At 43.1% G+C, this 20293-nt stretch overlaps 1 protein-coding gene across 1 annotated transcript; it reads left to right on the forward strand.

The window, feature by feature from the left end:
• Positions 1 to 605: 605 nt before the first annotated feature.
• Positions 606 to 16546, forward strand: dvl3a (dishevelled segment polarity protein 3a). Its single transcript, XM_066681623.1, has 15 exons — positions 606 to 1098; positions 5452 to 5521; positions 6895 to 7013; positions 7221 to 7336; positions 9088 to 9223; positions 11430 to 11523; positions 11608 to 11677; positions 11763 to 11902; positions 12195 to 12271; positions 12373 to 12440; positions 12672 to 12821; positions 12938 to 13069; positions 13821 to 13988; positions 14128 to 14325; positions 14590 to 16546. Exons 1-15 carry the CDS (start codon positions 938 to 940, stop codon positions 14907 to 14909), a joined length of 2019 nt encoding a protein of 672 aa, XP_066537720.1. The 5' UTR covers positions 606 to 937; the 3' UTR covers positions 14910 to 16546.
• Positions 16547 to 20293: the final 3747 nt, after the last annotated feature.

Raw genomic sequence — 20293 nt, forward strand, 5'->3', positions numbered from 1 at the left:
CAGAATGCCTGTCATTATAAAAATGTATGCATCTGTAATTATATTAAATCTGTCATAGCTTAGAATAGGGCACCTGTCCCTAAAGTATGTAAAATGATAGTCATAACTTCATCTTCTGTAAGAGCTTCATCCAGTTAAGGATTTTGGGTCCAGAGCAGAAGCGCTGGGTGCAAAGGATGAACACATCCTGGATATGGTGTCACTCACATATATGGCACTGATCAACATATGTGTTTGTGCTGTAGGAGGAAACCCATACAGACACCAGAAGAGCACTAACTTGGACACAATGCAGACAACAGAAATATGGAGGGGGGCAATAAATGGGTCCAACATTTGCATATTTAATCTTCTATTACATTTGCATACAAGTAAATTCATATTTAATATCACTATTAGTTTTGTGTTTAATATCTAAATTTAGCCCTCCGGCCTTTAAAATTGTTGGAACAGCACATATTAATCCAAAACTAGCCTAATACCTAGTATTTTTCTGAAGTGTTGTGTTGGGCACACTACGTAGGTCACAAGTGCGTAGAATGGGATGTGTCCTTGCAGTTCACGCCCTCGCCTGAAGGAGGCGTCGGTTGCCTCGCTTCTCCACTCGCTTTTCACATCAATTAGAGCGATACAAAAAGCTTGTGGGAGAGAGCCGAGCTTTTTCCTTGGAAACGGCTGCTTTTCTGACACGAAAATCTCAACTTTTTTAGTACGTTTGCCCCCGTTTCGTTTGCCTTTCGCTGGTAAAACCGTGGGAGGACGCGGTTATGGAGCCGGAGGAGTATTTTTGGACCTAACTTGTGAACTTTTAGGCTGGGAATAGTGCTGTGTTGTTGCGCGTTGGAGGTTCCCAAGGACTCGGAGACGTGGAGGAGAAAGGGGAAAGGGGCTGTATTAAAGAGCAGAAAGTCTGGATGCCTTCCCTAAGCGCTCAGAAATGGGGGAAACCAAAGTTATTTACCATCTCGACGAGCAAGAAACTCCGTATCTGGTCAAACTGGCCGTGCCCTCGGAACGGGTCACACTTTCTGACCTCAGAAACGCGCTCAAAAAACCCAACCACAAATTCTTCTTCAAGTCTATGGACGACGACTTTGGGTGAGCTTCGTTTTCAAGGCTTTTGTGCCTTCAGCACTCCCTGTTTTCCCAGTTTTCACTCTTTCTTGTTGTTCTTGGGTTGCCAGAGTGATCTTTCCCCCTCCAAGGTGTCGCCTGGTCACATTTTTATTGTTGTTTTTAAACTTAAAACAACACAACAAAGCCTGTATATGAATCAGTGCAGACTTGATAGTATATAATGTCTGTAAAATATACACAATTACTCATATAAAACCTGCAATTTATGTATTTACGAAAGTGACAAGACCTTTAAAGGGGGACATAAAGGGTTAAACTACTTTCTTTGTGTTTTTAACCCCATAGAGTCTTGTTTCGCCTGCTGCTTTCTTGATTTCCACGTTCCACCTTAAATAGCACATTCAGTTCTATAGCGTTTAAGGTGGAACGGTGAATTCGATTAAGTAGCCACCTTTAAAAGAGGGAGAGAAGTTCAGTTAGGGTGAAAGGAGGGTGGTCTTTCTTTACTCGTCTTTTTTGATCCATTTTTTTGACCCTGCCCTCTCATATGGCTTTGTTGTTGTGTTTGTTTTCGTGCAGCGTGGGGACATTCCAGAGACTTCCATTCATATTGTGGAGACCTTCCTTAGAGTTATTCTAATCTTATTCCTAACCGTAACCATAGCTTTATTCAAACCTTAATACATATCTTCGTCTTAAAAGTGAGTGGTTGGCATTGTGGCCTCCACAAGGAAGAGAAGTCCCCACAAAGTGTATGAACAGGTCTTGGTCCCCACGACGTAACATATTCCTCGTCCACCGTCACTCTCTCTCACACACACACACACACAGTCTGTGTATTTAGCTCCTTGCTGTTTGTATGTGAATTGATATGAAATGTAGCATAAAGAAATACACTCTTTTTCATTAAAGACTCTGGCTGTCAGAGTGGTCTTGATATAAAATACCAACTTAAATCTAGCATTTCAAGTTTGAGTGGTGTCTAAAGAGGATTTATACACCGTTCGGTTTAAGCTTTTACATTTTGTAGCGATTAATATTGACGAACGACCCATGAATCGGTTCCGTTTGAATGTTATTTCCAGTATATCAGTGAACCGATTCATTGGACCTTATATGTAGTCTCTATTCTATGTTTATAGAGCATTTGTGTATATTAAACAGATTCAGCGGAAGTCATATCAAAACACACATTGGGGGATGAAATACACCCTTTTGGAATTTATATTTTCAATAAACTGACAGTCTTTTTCCGTAAATTGGGATTAGGTTTGGTCCAGAGCCTCTCTGGAATAATTGGCCACAAAAGGCAAGAACACACCCCGGACGTAGGGCCGGTCCATCACAAGGGCATCACACACTCACCCAGTCTTAGATCAATTGCTCATTTAAAAGTGTGTTCGGATTCTTGGAGGGAGAGCTTGGAGGAAACCCACACAGACACAGGGAGAATACACTGCACTCCTCACAGATATTGACCCAAGGAGAGGATCCCACGCAGGACCCTGCGTCCTTGGGTTTACACCAAAGTGAACTACAATTGAATAACTGTTGTTGTAGACACAAATGATTAGGATGAAACTTTTAATTAATTTGTTGTTTACGATGTAACCTTAGATACTATGCTTAATAACAATCATGGGCTAGAAGGATATACCTCTCTGTAGTGAAAAACCTCCATCCAGCATGACTGCCGTGAGATGGAGTTGTTTGTGATCCAGACCAGAACTACCAGGAACAGTGGCGTCTGACCTTATAATGCAACCAGATCCTCACAACAATGTTCAAGCATTAGTGCAAAGCCTTCTCAGAAAAGAAGCTGTTACTGTTAATACCTTTCAGTTCTGAAGAGGTATTACATGAGCAGGCTGTGAAAAATGTAGTTAGACACGCCAGTAGAGTTTGCTTCTTCATTAGCCAACAGTAATATAAGCAAAGGAGTTAAACTCAGATTTTTTTTTATTAAGCTCACCCTCCCAAACCTCCACCCCCAGTTGCTTTGTAAACTTCCTCTTTCCACACGGCTCTGGTCTCTGTGTTGCGTTAACGCTGGAGAGGAATGCCGAGTTGGAACAACTGCAGCAGGGAGCTGAGGAATGCCGGGATACGCCGCCGTCTGTCAGTTTTACAGCCCACAGTTCCCTGTGAAATACAGCCCAGTTTGATCCTCCCTCTCCCCTGAGCTCCTGCTTTTCGAAAAAATAAAAACATACCCCTCGTCTAAAAACCTAAACATGTTTGATCTCTCAACAGATGCAAATCTAAAAGAGTGGGATTTCCACTTCTTGAAACACCGCACAGTTTTATGTAACAAGCTATTTCTCTCGCTTTTAAGGTTGATGATAGTCATAATAATCAGTTTTGCCTGCTCTAACAGCATCTTGCTCTTCCAAGAAGGCTTTACATTAGACTTTGGAACATTTGCTGTGAGGATTTGCTTGAATTTAACCTTGAGACCAGCTACTGAGACCAGGTACTGATGTTGGACGTTGCACTGTAGGTATCAGATGTAGCTCTTTTGCTCCAAAAAACAGCTCCCCTGATCCTCAACCCTATGTGGGGTGGTTTTATACCCCTATAACCCCTGCTTGCATTGATCAAGGAGCGCATAGAATCATGTGCAGCTGCTCCAGGGTGTCCCATTTAATGACATGCATTTCTAGAAAGACGAAACACCCTGTGTACACTCAATGGTTGCATGTAGTAATTCAGTCATTATAGTGGGAGCTTATAACAACTTTGAACAAACAGGGTTTTAAAACATTGCCTACAGTGATTTAAATTTTAATTTCAGGTGCTGCACAAGCTTGGAGGTTTGGCTCCAGATTGCTGAGGGAGAGGATTTTTTGCATTCCTTTTGCTCAGCTACATTTGACAAATCACACATGACTGGCTTTAAACTGCTGCTGTTGTTTTGTGCAGGATGGAGTTCAGGGGCCACGGCAAACGTGGGCTTTCTGCCTGGAGTTTATTTCTGTTCATGAGAAATTTGAGTGAATGTACACATTTAATGTGGAGTTCTGGAGTCTACAAACCCACAGGCTGAAAAAAGACCACCAAGTCCATGTTCTTAACATGGCTGTTTAAGTAAAAAAAAAAAAAAAAAAAAAAAACATGGGATAAAACGAGACGTTATGATTATGCTCCGCTTCTTACGTCAAGTGCAGAGACTTAAGAATGGCTCTGCCCCCTCATCTGAGTCTGTCCAATCACAGTGCTCAACTGCGTTTATGTGAGGGCGCAAATACGAGGTCAAATGCAGCAGACACAACAAGAGTGGAGAAATAAGAGCACTGGGTAAAAACAGAGAAAAAAGGGAACTGAGCGGAAATGACTAAAAACCAGAGCTTCTGCTCCTTGCTCCTCACTGCTGTGCGCTCGGGGTCGGGGTGAACAGCGAGCGGCTTTTTATCATTTAAATAAACAGGAGCTGAAAGCAGGCATGCACCAGGATTTATTTTAATGAAACTAAAGCTGACAAGTTTTGAATTGTTGAGAAACTGATGGACACATTTACAGTGGTAGTGAACGGAACCATACTTCACATAGACATTTTATTTCCACTCCACTTCAACAAGTGAAATACCCCACTATAAGAGATGATGGTAAATGGTTATAAATCTGAAGAAGTAAGTTTGATTTGGGGACAGTTTTCAAAGATGTACATCACCACCATCAATGCCCTGATGTTTAGACATTCATAAAACAATGTCTCAGTTCTTAAGAGCCATTACACGTTAAAACAACTAGTTTTAACAATCCCAACTTAACTTTCTCCAGAACAGAGCTTTTTACACAAAATCAAACCCACTGTGTTTATTTAACTGATAACACTGACCATTTAAAGTGGAGCCAGACTGAAGGTGGTTCTTCCTCAGTCCTGGCGAATCGATGGCCTACTTTTTTGACTGCTCTTTTAGTTTCTTTTTTTCTTGGTTTGTGTTGAAAGTGCATGCTAATTTTACTGATGGTCCTCCACTTTTGTTCTCTTCGTCCCGATGATGTTGGCTCATTTCCATATTCTAATATATTCAGAGTCGCCTCCCCCAGGATTTAAAGCCGAGCCAAGATGCAGTTTGATTGATGTTCAGCTGGTTTAGTCGGATCAGGTGCTTTTTGGCTTTAGTGTTTTCCCCCCTAGGGATATGAATTGATCACATTTCTTTAGGGAATAATTAAATTTAGCAACTTTCCCCAATTTAGAATAAGTTAAAATAATATTTATGGTGTGAATGTGGAATATAATATTTCATGCTAACATTCATGTTTATTCTTTTAATTTACCATTTTATTTGTTTTTTTACCATTGTTTTCTATGTTAGATATGAGTTGATTCAGGTGTCTTTTAAATGAATTCTATAATCTGTTTTGCAGTGTGGTCAAGGAGGAGATTACGGATGATAACGCTAAACTTCCCTGTTATAATGGTCGGGTGGTGTGCTGGGTGAGTACACACACACACGCACACTCTCCTTCATATCTCCAGCTCAGCATAATTCACAGGTTCTTTTTGCATAATGAAGTGGAAATATTAACGCTAACGAAGCCCACCCCCGTTTTGAAGCGGGTGGGATATCCACCTGGGAGAAATGAAGCGTACTGCTTGAATATGATAGAGTGCAGGTGGTCCCACGTTTCTCCACATATCGACTCCTGAGGAAACAGACCATATGTGCACTGGACGTTTTACAGGAAACAAATGCTCTTCGATGTTGTTGTGCAGTGTCTGTCAGACATTTGAGGAAAGCCAGCTTTCCAATGTTGTTAATTACATGTGGGCCGACCTGTGCTCTGTGTTTGTAAACAGCTTCCAGTCATGGTTATAAACATTGTTTGTTTATTGCTTTATTTCATGCAAACCTTAGGAAGACGGTAGTATTTCCACTCTCTAGCATAAAGGAATTTGTTGGGAGTGATCCTGCATTAATGTCCCACTTGCTGTAACTAATATAGATGATAAAATCTAGATTCTCTGGACTTGGCTGTTGAGCTGAGCTTGCTGAACTTTCTCCGTGCTTGATGCACATTTTAGGATGCTTTCAGATATCAGGTCTCGTGAATATCTCTGTGCCGTATTGTATCATTCGCAATAATATCGTTATCATTTTTAAAACGATAAAAAAAATAATATTGTGATATTCAGACTTATTTACATAATGGCGACATGCAGTTGCCCGTAATACGGCATACGTTCATTACGTGAGTCATTTAGCCACAGTGAAGTGTGGTGGAAAGTGGCTCTGAGACGGAGGAGTTTTCTCTTGTTGAATTTTAAATGGAAAAATGGTTTAACAGGGAAACACCCATATGAATATCATTTCAGGCATGAAAAGACAACAAAAACAGGCCTATATTTGCTATGAAAGATTGAGCCTCATTCCTGTCAGCCGTTGAGAAGACCTCTTTCCTGACAGATGAGATTAGATTCATCTTTCAGCAATCACAGGGTATTGTAATAGGATCATTTTGAAATGACAAAGCATCTTTTTTTCCCTCAGGTGTCTATCCTCTTTGTTGGATAATGTTCTTTTTCAGACACTTGGAGAAGAGTAAAATAAGCACTCACCCAGAATTTAATTCATACAGCTGCTACAGGTATTAATCACTTCACCAGGAGCTTTGAAGTCATGAAAATTACTGAAGCAACAACCTGTCAACAGCTCTTTTCCTTAAACATGAATTATGCTTTAGGGGAAGATTCAGCATAAACATGCAAACGAGAAAACAAATGAGTCAGGATCCAAAGGAAAGGCTTTGGTGTGTGTTTGTGTGTGTAAGCTTGTTTACATCTCACGTGAGCCACGTTTCTGTCTGTAGCTGGTGTCAGCAGATGGCTCTCACTCGGATGGATGCTCGGTGGCCGAGAGCCAGTCGGAGCGGCCGCCCTCTGGAGAGAGATCTCAAGGCATCGGAGACTCCAGACCACCATCCTTTCAGTCAGTATTTCTGCTCAAGTTAAAACCTGCCTAAATATGACACTCTGCTGCACGTAGGACCCAATGCAGAATGCATTCTAGTGACATTTATTTCAGGGTTATTCCATCCTGGAAACCCTGGGTCCATCCGGATGAATTAGCTGGTTATTACATGATTTACACTGACTATAGTAATGGTAACTTTATTTCTGTCTTTGTGTAACACAGCCCCAAAGCTGCAGGCAGTCGGCATGGTGTGGACGACGAGACAGAGACGGATTCTGTAGTATCCCACCGGAGAGAAAGAGACAGGCCCCGAAAGAAACACTCACAAGATCATTCAGGTGTGGCCTTGTCTGTCCGTTCCTGGCTTTCTCTCTTTCTGTCTCTTCTGCCTTCAGATCTGTCTGGAGCCATAGGAGTTTTCTGAGATCCGTGGAGTGAGATACTTTAAAATTAAAGGATCTGTATGTTTATATCTTATATTTAATATTTCCCCATGGTTCGCTTGTTTCCATGTTCCAAACGGGCTCATAGTCCATTCCCGAGCTGAAAACAATGCAAACAACCCAATTCTAAAAGCAAACCGTCAGTGTGAATGGGACAGGCTGCGCTGCACTGGATTCAAAAGGCAGAGATATTTTTTAATAATGTTACAACTAGGGGTGGGCGATATGACCCTAAAATTATATCACAATATTTAAGGGTATTTTGGCAATAACGATTTTCTTGGTGATATGAACAAAGCACTGAAAAATACTTGTATTCATTTAAAAAACGGACTATTGCAGCAAAATCAATGTTATATTAATTATATTCAACTAAATATATTTAATATATAACAATAATATTATTTATAATTATATAATAATAATTCATTCATTCATTCATTATCTGTAACCGCTTATCCAATTCAGGGTCACGGTGGGTCCAGAGCCTACCTGGAATCATTGGGCAAAAGGCAGGAATACACCCTGGAGGGGCGCCAGTCCTTCACAGGGCAACACAGACACACACACATTCACTCACACCTCCGGGCATTTTGGAGTCGCCAATCCACCTACCAACGTGTGCTTTTCGACTGTGGGAGGAAACCGGAGCACCCGGAGGAAACCCACACGGACACAGGGAGAACACACCAACTCCTCACAGACAGTCACCCAGAGCGGGAATCAAACCCACAACCTCCAGGCCCCTGGAGCTGTGTGACTGCGACACTACCTGCTGCGCCAACGTGCCGCCCTATAATAATAATAATAATAATAATAATAATAATAATTATTATTATTATTATTATTATTATTATTATTGCTTCTTTCATTTCTAACATATTACCATTGTTTATGGTAACCAAACCACCTCCACAATCACTCCACTTATTTGGAACAAATCCCTCCACTTCAGAGCCGCTTTCCACTGTACTTCACTGTGACTTAACGACTCGTGTAAAGAACGTGTGCTGTATTACGGGTAACTGCATGATGTCATTACGTAAATAAGTCTGAATATCACTAATATCCTGATATTGATTTAAAACATTTTTTTATTGTGTTAAAAATGACAATATTATTGCGATCGATATGATATGGAACAGCCCCAGTTACACACACTGCTACCTAAATCATCAACAAACCTTTTATTTTCAGAAAAAATACATACTTAAAAAAAATGTAAATAATTCTTTGTTTGCGTACAGAAAGGGCTGCTTTTTTTAACAGTTGACTTAACTGATGTTCCAGGGCCTTTTATATATGGGGAGATTCCAGCTGCATTTATTAAGTTTGTCTCAGCTGAGGTCACATAATTCAAGCATTGTGAAATCCAAGTCAAAGGAATGCATGCAACATTATGTCCTGCCGTCGGCTCCCGGAGAGGAATGGCCGGGAAATTCGGAGGGAATTTTATAAACCTTGTGCTTGTATGAAAACCTGCTGGTCTGTTTTAAGGGACTATGGGAGTGTAACATGTCTGAAATAATATCTTATTATGTCTGGATCACACTAACTAATGCACGTACGTATTTGTGTGTCATATCAGGACCAGATTTGGTATATGCTAAAGAACATATTCTTGCTCTTGTCGCTGCCCCCTGTAGGTGGTAGGATGAATGGCTACTCGCGGGTAGGCAGAGGGATGGACATGGGAGTCTACGACAGTCGCTCATCCCTGATGAGCAGTGAACTGGAGTCTAGCAGCTGCTTCGACTCGGACGACGACGGATCAACCAGCCGGTGTGTTTCTCAGCATGCTTCACTGCCCTCAGCACTCTGCCCTTGTACCTCGGGCCAAACAAACTCCAGCTTTCTAACAATTAGAAATAAACTGTGTTTAGGAGATGAGTACCACTTCAGACACACTGAAGTCTAATACACACACACACACCGACCGTTAGAGTTTGTCTGTGATTATAGGGATGAAGCGCTCTGGCTTTTATAAAGGCAACAGTCAAACTTGGGAGCTTCCTTATTTAAGGCAAACACTGTTTTTAAATCATTGCTCAGACACAACAAAGAGAATTGGTGTTATTTTGTTGCGTTCATTAACTTTTTAGTTTCTTTGTAATTTTTTGAGACTAATCTTTCATATGTTTGTTTCAGCAGGTTATTTTTCAAAGTATATTAATAATTTTTAATATTATAATTCATTCGTTACTTGGGGCAATGCACTGTAGAGGTGCTGTTGTGGTGGTTAGTGATGTAGCACGTAAAGTTAGAACTGGTGGCACTGAGCATGCATCAACGGTGCCAGTGGGGCTAGATACAGCCTTAGTCACCAGGGAGGCCAGTGTGGATTTACGGTTGTTGATAGTAATGGGTAAGGACATAAACTACAGGGAACAGTGAGGTACAAGGAGTGCTACAGCAAAAAAAGTAAAGAAAATGGCCACAAAAATGACACAAACCATGTATAATCACCCACTATGAGTACCTGTAGGGACAGATGAGATGTTTTAGGTTCAGCTGTGATTGAAGAAATGGGTGAGCATTCAAGCGAGTTTTGGGGTCATTGTCTGGTATCAGAAGCTCACTTTTATTGCATTTTATTTTGGGACAGTCATGTCCATCACCTTTGAATATCCTCCAAATGTACGCAGAAACAGAGTTCTTGTGTAGTGTAAGATTGTGACGCAGCGTAAATCTCTATTTGTCCAGGGCTGTGTGAGCAGACTGGAAGTTCAGAAATTGTGATGTCAGATTTAATGAGTCAGAACCCGGCTCAGCTTTTACACAAACCTGGCAGCGCTTCTAAGCAAGAGGCCGATCAGTAATTAGCCGCAAGCCAGTGCTGTGCAGTGCGTTAATTATTCACAGTTTTTGTAAAGCTGGATTGTTTTTTATATTTTATTTATTTATTTATTTATTTTTACAGACAGCTGCAGTAGTATATGAACCTCTAATGTTTTTGGTGGAGCATTCTGTCCAATCCAGGGGTCCTCCGTTAGGGTTTTGGTGAATCAAGGCATTCATTCTGCAACAAATGTAAAAATCAGATAGGAATTCAAGTGCCTGATATATGACCAGCGTGTGTCCCCCCCCCCCTTCCTCTGATGTAGCCCAAAGCCAGATAATGTGCTTGGAGTCTGTACACATCAGCTGAGTAATACCAGTCAAAGCCCTGTAGACAGACCGCAGCAATGATTTGGCAGGATGTGGTTATTAGTGAAGGTCTAATGATCTCAATGCAACATCAGAATGGGGATTCTAGCTGCGTCCTCAGAGATGGGACCTAAGGATGGGAATCTGTAAATTTTCATTTAGTTTATGATTCGATTATAAATCGACTTTCCATATTTTTTGCTGTTATTTAGTTTGTGCTTAAGTGCAAAAAATGCCCCCTGCTGGAGAAACTCCACTCTGCTTCACAAGCTGTTGTAATGATGTGTGTGTGTATACACTGTACAGCCATCACTTTATGACCTCCACCTTGTTTCTACACTCACTGTCCATACAGGAGCACTTTATGCAATTACAGGCTGTAATCCATCTTTTCCCCTCATACTTTATTTGCTCCCTTTCACCCTGTTCCTCAATGGTCAGGGCCCCCCCAGAGCAGGTATGATTTGGGTGGTGGTGGTGGGGTGTTAATGTGTGTTGTTCCTGTTACGAGTGGATCAGACACAGCAGTGCAGCTGGAGTTTGCAAAGAAAGTATACAGAGCTTAGACTGCTGTTTGTGATAGTAGAACTAAAGTGCTTCAGAGTGGTCAGTGGAGCTGAGGAAATGCAGAGTGAGTGTAGAAACAAGGAGGTGCTCATAGAGTTATGGCTGGATTCATTCACATATAGACTAGGGACGGAGCACAAAGCCTTAATAAACATCATCTAGTTACGAGTTTTAGGGAATCGGTTCAGAATCATTCAAGAGAGAATTATGATTCAAATGAATCAATTCATTTCAGTTTTTGACCTCAGTTCTGAAAACCCTGTGTGTCCTGCAGTTTTAGCAGTGTGACTGAGCAGAGTGATACATCACGGATGATGAGACGACATCGTCGCCGGCGACGGAAACCCAAAACTCATCACATGGAGAGGGTAAGACAGTGGAGGAGAACACACATGTAGAAATGTAGTTTAAACAAAGCGAGTCTTACATTCTCTCTCTCTCTCTCTCTCTAGTCTTCATCTTTCAGCAGCATTACAGACTCCACCATGTCCCTCAACATCATCACCGTCACTTTAAACATGGGTGAGTTTATGCCTCAGTTACAAGTGAGAAATGTGGTTCTCCTGCTGTATTTCATTATGTCTCTGACTCTCTGTGTTTACTGTAGAGAAGTATAACTTCCTCGGCATCAGTATCGTGGGCCAGAGTAATGAACGCGGTGATGGAGGAATCTACATCGGCTCCATCATGAAGGGAGGCGCGGTGGCAGCTGACGGACGCATCGAACCCGGAGACATGCTGCTGCAGGTGTGAACAGGGCTTAGAGAGTCTCCCATTCACATTTCCACTGCTTTATGAGACTATATTTCATTTTTAGCTGTGGGAGCCATGGCCATGGACTCTTATCGTTGTATATCAGAGGCTTACCCGAGCAGGGAATCAAACCCTGATTTTCATGTGTGTTATTCACCTTTGTCGGCCAACACAGCCCCTGTAGGTTCGTGTGTAGAAGAGCAAATGTAGTAAATGGTGAAATAGCTTTCTATTTTTGTAATGACTTTGACATGGTCCTGTGATCAGTGCAGTTTTCTTTCCACAGGTGAATGATATTAACTTTGAGAACATGTGTAATGACGATGCAGTCCGCGTGCTGAGGGACATTGTGCACAAACCTGGGTGAGTCCAAACGGGGCAGCAGAGGCCGTGTCTGTTTAGAAGAAGTGCGTATTGGATTTTTAGTCCTATATGACTGTGTGTGTGTGTGTGTGTGTTCACAGACCTGTATCTCTGACGGTAGCGAAGTGCTGGGATCCAAACCCCAACAACTGCTTCGCTCTGCCCAGGAGTGAGTGTGAACTTCCATCTAAAAACACATTAATAAAAAATGTAAGGCATCTGTGGACCCCAACCAGCTCCAATGTCAGCTCTCACCATGAGAGGACACCTCACTCATTACATGGGGTGCATACAAAATATCCCATCAGATCCCAGAATCAGACTCAGAAAGATTGACCCAGACATCCCTGATATTCTTGGACTGTGTAGTTGAGCTCTGGTTGTTTTGTATGTTTTCAAGGTGAGCCGATCCGGCCGATCGACCCGGCTGCCTGGGTGTCCCACACTGCCGCCATGACAGGCGTCTACCCCCCCTATGGCATGAGCCCCTCCATGAGCACAGTCACTTCCACCAGCTCCTCCATCTCCAGCTCCATTCCAGAGACGGAGCGTAAGGAACCGAGACTCCATTCAACATTAAAACCCACCTGGTGTTAAGATGATTAGAGTTTTTATTCAGTTTCTGTGAAGTCTGATTTTGGCATTTGTCTACATCCTCTTCTTCAGGTTTTGACGACTACCACCTGTCTGTCCACAGTGACATGGCGACGGTAGCGAAGGCGATGGCGTGTCCAGACTCGGGACTGGAGGTTAGGGACAGGATGTGGCTGAAAATAACCATCGCCAATGCCTTCATAGGTAAAATATTTCCACTATCATTCTTTTAGAATTTCTTGTTACGCAGGTTCAAGCTAGATATTCACTGTTACTGCTTTAGTCAGAATTTTCATTTTAATGCTGGGTGATATGAGCGCACAACAATATCACGATTAATTGTACGTTTTACCACGATTATTATTAATGAATGATTTATTTTGTTTTTGTATTTGTGACCCTCAAAGTTCAGTGACGAGGCTTGAGCTGTAAATGTGCTCCAGTGTTAAAGCTGGGATATTTTCTCTAATGTTGCTGGGAGCTTGTTCCTCTCTTGTTTTCTGAGCATTGTTTATATTTGGTGTGTAATTGTGCTTTGGCTGAAACAGTTTTTTCTCCTTTTTGTTCGGTGTCGTCTTAATTAAAGTGAAAACGGAGCATTTCCAAACTGCAGATGCTGTGTTTTACTTTGGTACGAGCTGCTTGAGTCTCTCCGTCTGCCTCTGGGTTTAGGTTCTCCTCCATGTGGCAGATAGGGGACAGAATCACGTGACTACAGCTGGTTTTAAAGGGACAGTACACACACAGTGGGGACATAACAGAATAAAAAATGCATATAATGGATAAAGATTTTGTCAATTAGATGTTCGATTTTTGAATATTCACCCAGCCCTAGTTAATTTTATTAAAACATATTCCGGGATATCCTACAGCTCTCTATTTTATAATCATCTCCTGCTCTGTTCTTGACACATCCTGCATGTCTTAAATTTGCTGTGTGTGTTTTTCCACTCAGGGTCAGATGTAGTGGACTGGCTCTTCCACCATATGGAGGGATTTGCCGATCGCCGAGAAGCTCGAAAATACGCCAGCAACCTGCTGAAAGCCGGCTTCATCCGGCACACAGTTAACAAGATCACTTTCTCAGAGCAGTGCTACTATGTGTTTGGAGACCTCTCTGGCAGTGAGTCTCTCTCTCTCTCTCTCTCTCTCTCTCTCTCTCTCTCTCTCTCTCTCTGTCTCTGTCTCTGTCTCTGTGTGTGTCAGCCACACACCTGAACAACTCTTTAAAGAATCCCTCTCCCATTTGTCCTGTGTTTCAGACATGGCCCACCTCTCACTGCAGGACCAAGACGGTTCCAGCGGAGCTTCTGATCAGGACACACTCGCTCCTTTGCTGCACCCAACGGAAGCTCCATGGCCAAGCTTCCCGTATCAATATCCCCCTCACTTACTGCAAGACGGACCCCAGGTGTACTCAGAGGCAGGAGGGGGAAGCCCTGGTAGCCAGCACAGTGAAGGTAAGGCCTGCTGTTGATTAGCTTTTGGATAGTCACGGGCCATGTTCTCGGATGTTTGTTTTTCAAGCGTTTGCTGTTGAACCACAGAACCTGGCAACACAAGCAGCTGATATTGATTCTCAGATTTGGCTAAATAGCTAATTGTGTTAAGCACAAGGACATTTTTTTCCACTTTAAAAAGATATAATAAAGTTATTGTGCGCTCTCGCCCTTCTGCATTATTAAAGCGCTAAATAAAACTATCTTTGTCGTGTATTGCATCAGGGAGCAGTGGTTCAAACTGCAGCTGGAGCCGGACGGAGGGGAGAACGGGGCCGGCGGATTTCAGACTTGCGGCGACGGAAACCGGGGACACGTCCGAGTTCGATTTCCGGCGAGAACGAGGGGGCAGTGAACGCACAGCAGCTCCCCCTAGCGAGGGCAGTGTACGGAGCTCCCGCTCTCACACATACAGCCTCCTGCACTCATCTGCTCGAGCTCCGGGATCTCCATCCGGACGCCACCTCGCTCTTGTGCCCTCGGAGCTCACCAGCTCCCGGAGATCCTGCAGCACCAACGGAGAGTTCTTCCTCGACATTATGTGACCACAAATTCTCGCATAAATAACTAGAAACTCTGTCTAGTACAAACATAACCGTCCGTGACATCGTGACCACAAACTTTCACGTCAAGAACTCGGAAACTCTTCTAGAAGCTTGGTCTAGTATTAAAACTAGTGTCATATTACACTTGGATTGGGAAAACCTCATTAACACTAGTCGGATGTTAAAAGCGATTCACACAGTTTGAACACTTTACCAGAAGCTGAGACATGTTTGGTGTCCTTAGTTTTGCACTGGAGCATCAAGGCTGTAATGTAGCTACAGGCAATAAACTTTAACTGGTTTCTGACACATTTGTCCCACACTGTAATTTGTAAACATGGACAAGAGTGGAAAAACTGGACAAAAAAGTGGCTGCTTCTGTGCTTGACGGATCACTTATAGTTGCTTTTAAAGAGACTGTTGAGCAAAAGATTTTAATTAACTAAGAAAATTGCATTTGCAAAAGTAAGAGCACATTTTTATTGTTTGTGTTTTGTATATTTTAACAAAACAAATAAATTGGGCACTAAAATGAACTGCAAAATGTGTTCTCTGCAGAGGGTATGGTCAGTTATTTTCACTTCGAAAACCAACAACAAACCAAACAGTGGAGCATCACGGTGATTTTGAAGCTGTAATTCTAAGATAAAAATACTCCCTAGTGTTGAACCTGTCCAGCAGGAAAAGAACTGAGGAATATTCCTCAACTTGGAGCTTAAGTTAACTATGTGGAGTAGCCCCCAGGTCCAAACCTCTGTGTACATCTGGAGTTTTCCACATCTGCATGTTTCCAAAGACTACCACCACCTTTTAGCTGTTAGCCTCGCAGCTCAAGAACAAAACAAAAGAAATAAAACACCAAACATGCCTCGCGTTATTGACCGCATTTGGGATACTGGGGGCAAACTTAAACAAGTAAATGATCAACTTTAAGCTCTGGTATTTGTAGAGGTTACATATTTGAATAAAGCCCCATTACGTTTAATAGGCTTTTAACCTTTTCTGATGACTAATTTCTTGGTTAGATTTGAAGGTGAGGTATAATCTACTGACACGAGGGGCTTGGCAAAAGGATAAATGCAATAAAATCATGTTAATATGAATTTAAAGAAAAATATTGATTGAAAGTGAATGTAGCGCAGAGGGCGACTGTTGTCAACATCTGAAGAATTCCTCATTTCCGCTGTATTGTGTTGTGTTTTTTTTCTATGGTTCCTCTGGAATGTTTCAATAACGATGCCTTTTTTTAATTAACCAAGAATATATTTTTCAAAGTTTGTTAGCAATAATGTTTTGGGTATTTTTTTTTTTTTTAATTATAAAAGACAGTTTTGCTCTTTTATTTATAAAGATAGATCTATACGTCTGAGTGTACAACAGCTCAATCAGCATCCATTTGAGTTCACCTGAAGGAATCTGAGTGAGTTAAAATCGCAGCAGTGCTATATGCCCTTTGACTGTCTGCACTCTGGTCCTGCGTTTAGTGTTCTCCTCTGAGCATCTTGAGCTGTTTGGTGAAGTGTTTGAGAAATCGTTAGAAAGATGTAACAGAAGGTTCCATGTTCCCGCGTTATCCCTACGATGATGGTGGGAATTGGCAAAAGAGGGAGGAAATCTGGCAAAAAAAAAATAATAAATTTGTTTTTTAAAGAAAAAATTTGTAATCCATGTTAGTTTTTTTTTCAGAATTTCTTTAAATATGGTCGATATTTTCTGCTCTTTTTGAAAAACTTTCATTATTCGTTGTGAAAACATGTGCAACAACACGTTCGTTCTCTCTCTCTCTCTGTGTCTCACACACACACACACACCTGTGAACAATTTCACACTCATCTAATAAATCTCACCCCCAACCCCATGGACAATGTGATACACACACTCCATTAACCAATGTATTTTAGGAGGAAACCCACACAGACACAGGGAGAACACCAGCTTTGTCACTGACTCGAAGTAAGCATCCAACCCCAAGACCCTGCAGTTGTGCAACGTCAGTGTCGCCCTGTAGACGACGTGTTCTTTTACTTACACTTAAAATACATTGTATAATCTGAAAAAAAAAAGAATTTTAATTGGCTGTTTGCATGTTTATCAAAGGAGCCTCTGTACAGAAGCAGGTATTTTCTACTCCCTTTTTAACTTTGATTTCCTGCCACTGCTCCGTCTGACCACAATGGGGCGGTGTTGCACTGTTGGCTTTGTTGCTAAGGAGGACTGAGGCCTTGCACTCTTCTTTGGTAGTGTAGAGGTGGGGATGCTGGGTAAGTGGCTGATTCCTTCCACTATTCACATTCACATCAGTTTGACAAGATGAGAGCTCACTGAGGGATTTTGCTGAACCTGCTTTAGATCCATCTCCTCTCTGCGCAAGCAGAGAAATGTCGTTCAGACGCACTTACGTAAGGATTCTCGACCTCAAAACAATGCGAAACTTGACTCTTAAAGACTGATTGTAAAACACATTCCTGTCCTATATTCACTTTACGCTTGCCCTGCAAACTTCAAAATTGAAGAATCACTAGGTGTAGGGGCCTTTAACTGCTAAAGAGTTTAAGGTCACCATGCCGAATGCCAAGTGTCAGTTGGGAGGCTAAAAACCCCACTAAGCATGGGGCTGTGAAGAGGTGTTACTGTGTCCTCTGGAGTGATGAAGCTCCATCCAGGCCTTTCGGGATGAGCTGGAGTGATGTTTGTAATCCAGAACTAAATGTCCAACTTGACCTTTTTAATGCACTGAATGCTATCAAATCCTCACAGCCATTTTTTTTTTTGTTTAGTTTTATTTTTTTTTATAGTTTATTGGTTTATTTTAAGCGCAACTTAATCTTAAAATTACATATTAGTAATGATTTAGTGCAAATTATTCATTCATTCATTGGCTGTAAGCACTTATCCAGTTCAGGGCGGCGGTGGGTCCGGAGCCTACCTGGAATCACTGGGTGCAAGGCGGGAACTCATCCTGGAGGGGGCGCCAGTCCTTCACAGGGAGACACGCTCACATCTGTGTACATTTCTGAGTCACCAATCCACCTACCAACATGTGTTTTTGGACTGTGGGAGGAAACCGGAGCACACAGAGGAAACCCACGCGGACACAGGGAGAACACACCACACTCCTCACAGTCACCCAAAGGAAACCCACGCAGACACAGGGAGAACACACCACACACCTCACAGTCACCCGGAAGAAACCCACGCAGACACAGGGAGAACACACCACACTCCTCACAGTCACCCGGAGGAAACCCAGGTGGACGCAGGGAGAACACACCACACTCCTCACAGACAGTCACCCGGAGGAAACCCATGCAGACACGGAGAACACACCACACTCCTCACAGACAGTCACCCGGAGGAAACCCATGCAGACACAGGGAGAACACACCACACTCCTCACAGACAGTCACCCGGAGGTAACCCACGCGGACACACGGAGAACACACCACACTCCTCACAGACAGTCACCTGGAGGAAACCCACGTGGACACAGGGAGAACACACCACACTCCTCACAAACGGTCACCCGGAGGTAACCCACGCGGACACACGAAGAACACACCACACTCCTCACAGACAGTCACCCGGAGGAAACCCACGCGGACACGGGGAGAAAACACCACACTCCTCACAGACAGTCTCCCGGAGGAAACCCACGCGGACACAGGGAGAACACACCACACTCCTCACAGACAGTCACCCGGAGGAAACCCATGCAGACACAGGGAGAACACACCACACTCCTCACAGACAGTCACCCGGAGGTAACCCACGCGGACACACGGAGAACACACCACACTCCTCACAGACAGTCACTTGGAGGAAACCCACGTGGACACAGGGAGAACACACCACACTCCTCACAAACGGTCACCCGGAGGTAACCCACGCGGACACACGAAGAACACACCACACTCCTCACAGACAGTCACCCGGAGGAAACCCACGCGGACACGGGGAGAAAACACCACACTCCTCACAGACAGTCTCCCGGAGGAAACCCACGCGGACACAGGGAGAACACACCACACTCCTCACAGACAGTCACCCGGAGGAAACCCATGCAGACACAGGGAGAACACACCACACTCCTCATAGACAGTCACCCGGAGGTAACCCACGCGGACACACGGAGAACACACCACACTCCTCACAGACAGTCACCTGGAGGAAACCCACGTGGACACAGGGAGAACACACCACACTCCTCACAGACGGTCACCCGGAGGTAACCCACGCGGACACACGGAGAACACACCACACTCCTCACAGACAGTCACCCGGAGGAAACCCATGCGGACACGGGGAGAAAACACCACACTCCTCACAGACAGTCAGCCGGAGGAAACCCACACGGACACAGGGAGAACACACCACACTCCTCACAGACAGTCACCCGGAGGAAACCCACGCGGGTTTTTGTGGGCATTGACTTCTCTAGTGATCGAATCCTAATCTGTTTAGACTCCCGAGTCCAAAAATGAGGTCTCTCTCACTCTCACGCTTCCATCCCATGATGTGGGCCTTGAAGCCATAACAGCAAACTGTCACTGAGATTCAGAAAATGGTGATGGACAGAAATAGCAGCGCTCTGGCTGCTCATTAAAGAAGGCTTTAATGAACTGTGGCTGTGAGAGAGTTTGTGGAAGGACAACACACCCAGAGGCCTTTAGCTTTGCTCTAAACCTCTTTTCACAACAGTCACGGAGCCCTTCAACCCTGTTAGAGACAGCATCAGCTAAATCTTTACTGAAGCACTGCTTTCTGGTCTAGCCAATATTTCCAATTTTTGTAGTTGGACAGTGTAAACTTCTCTAATTCAATATCACGATTAATTGTACAACAAGATTCTGATTAATGAATGATTATTTTGTTTTTGTATTTATGACCCTCACAGTTCAGTGATGAGGCCTGTGCTGTAAATGTGCTCCAGTGTTAAAGCTGGCACATTTTCTCTAATGTCACTGGGAGATTGTTCCTCTGTGGTTTCTTAAACTGTTTATATTTGGTGTGTAATTGTGCTTTGGCTGAAACGTTTTTTTCTTAGCGTTTACATTTGACTTCTTTTTGTTCAGTGTCGTCTTAATTAAAGTCAAAACACAGCACGTCCAAACCACAGACGCTGTGTTTATCTTTGGTAAGGGCTGCTCGGGTCGTCCAGTCAGCCTCTGTGTTTAGGTTCTCCTTCATGTGGCACATGAGTGACTACAACTTATGTAGCGCAGAGGGCGACTGTTGTCAACATCTGAAGAATTCCTCATTTCCGCTGCAACTCATACATGCAACCTGAGGGTTTGGAATTGCACCACAAGGGGCACTACTCCTCATATGCTTGTATTTCACAGCTATTCCACAAGGGGGTGCTGTTCAGAGCTTTGTATAAATTA

The sequence above is a fragment of the Hoplias malabaricus genome, chromosome 9 (genome assembly GCF_029633855.1).
Source record: "Hoplias malabaricus isolate fHopMal1 chromosome 9, fHopMal1.hap1, whole genome shotgun sequence".
In the NCBI taxonomy this organism is placed as follows: Eukaryota; Metazoa; Chordata; class Actinopteri; order Characiformes; family Erythrinidae; genus Hoplias; species Hoplias malabaricus.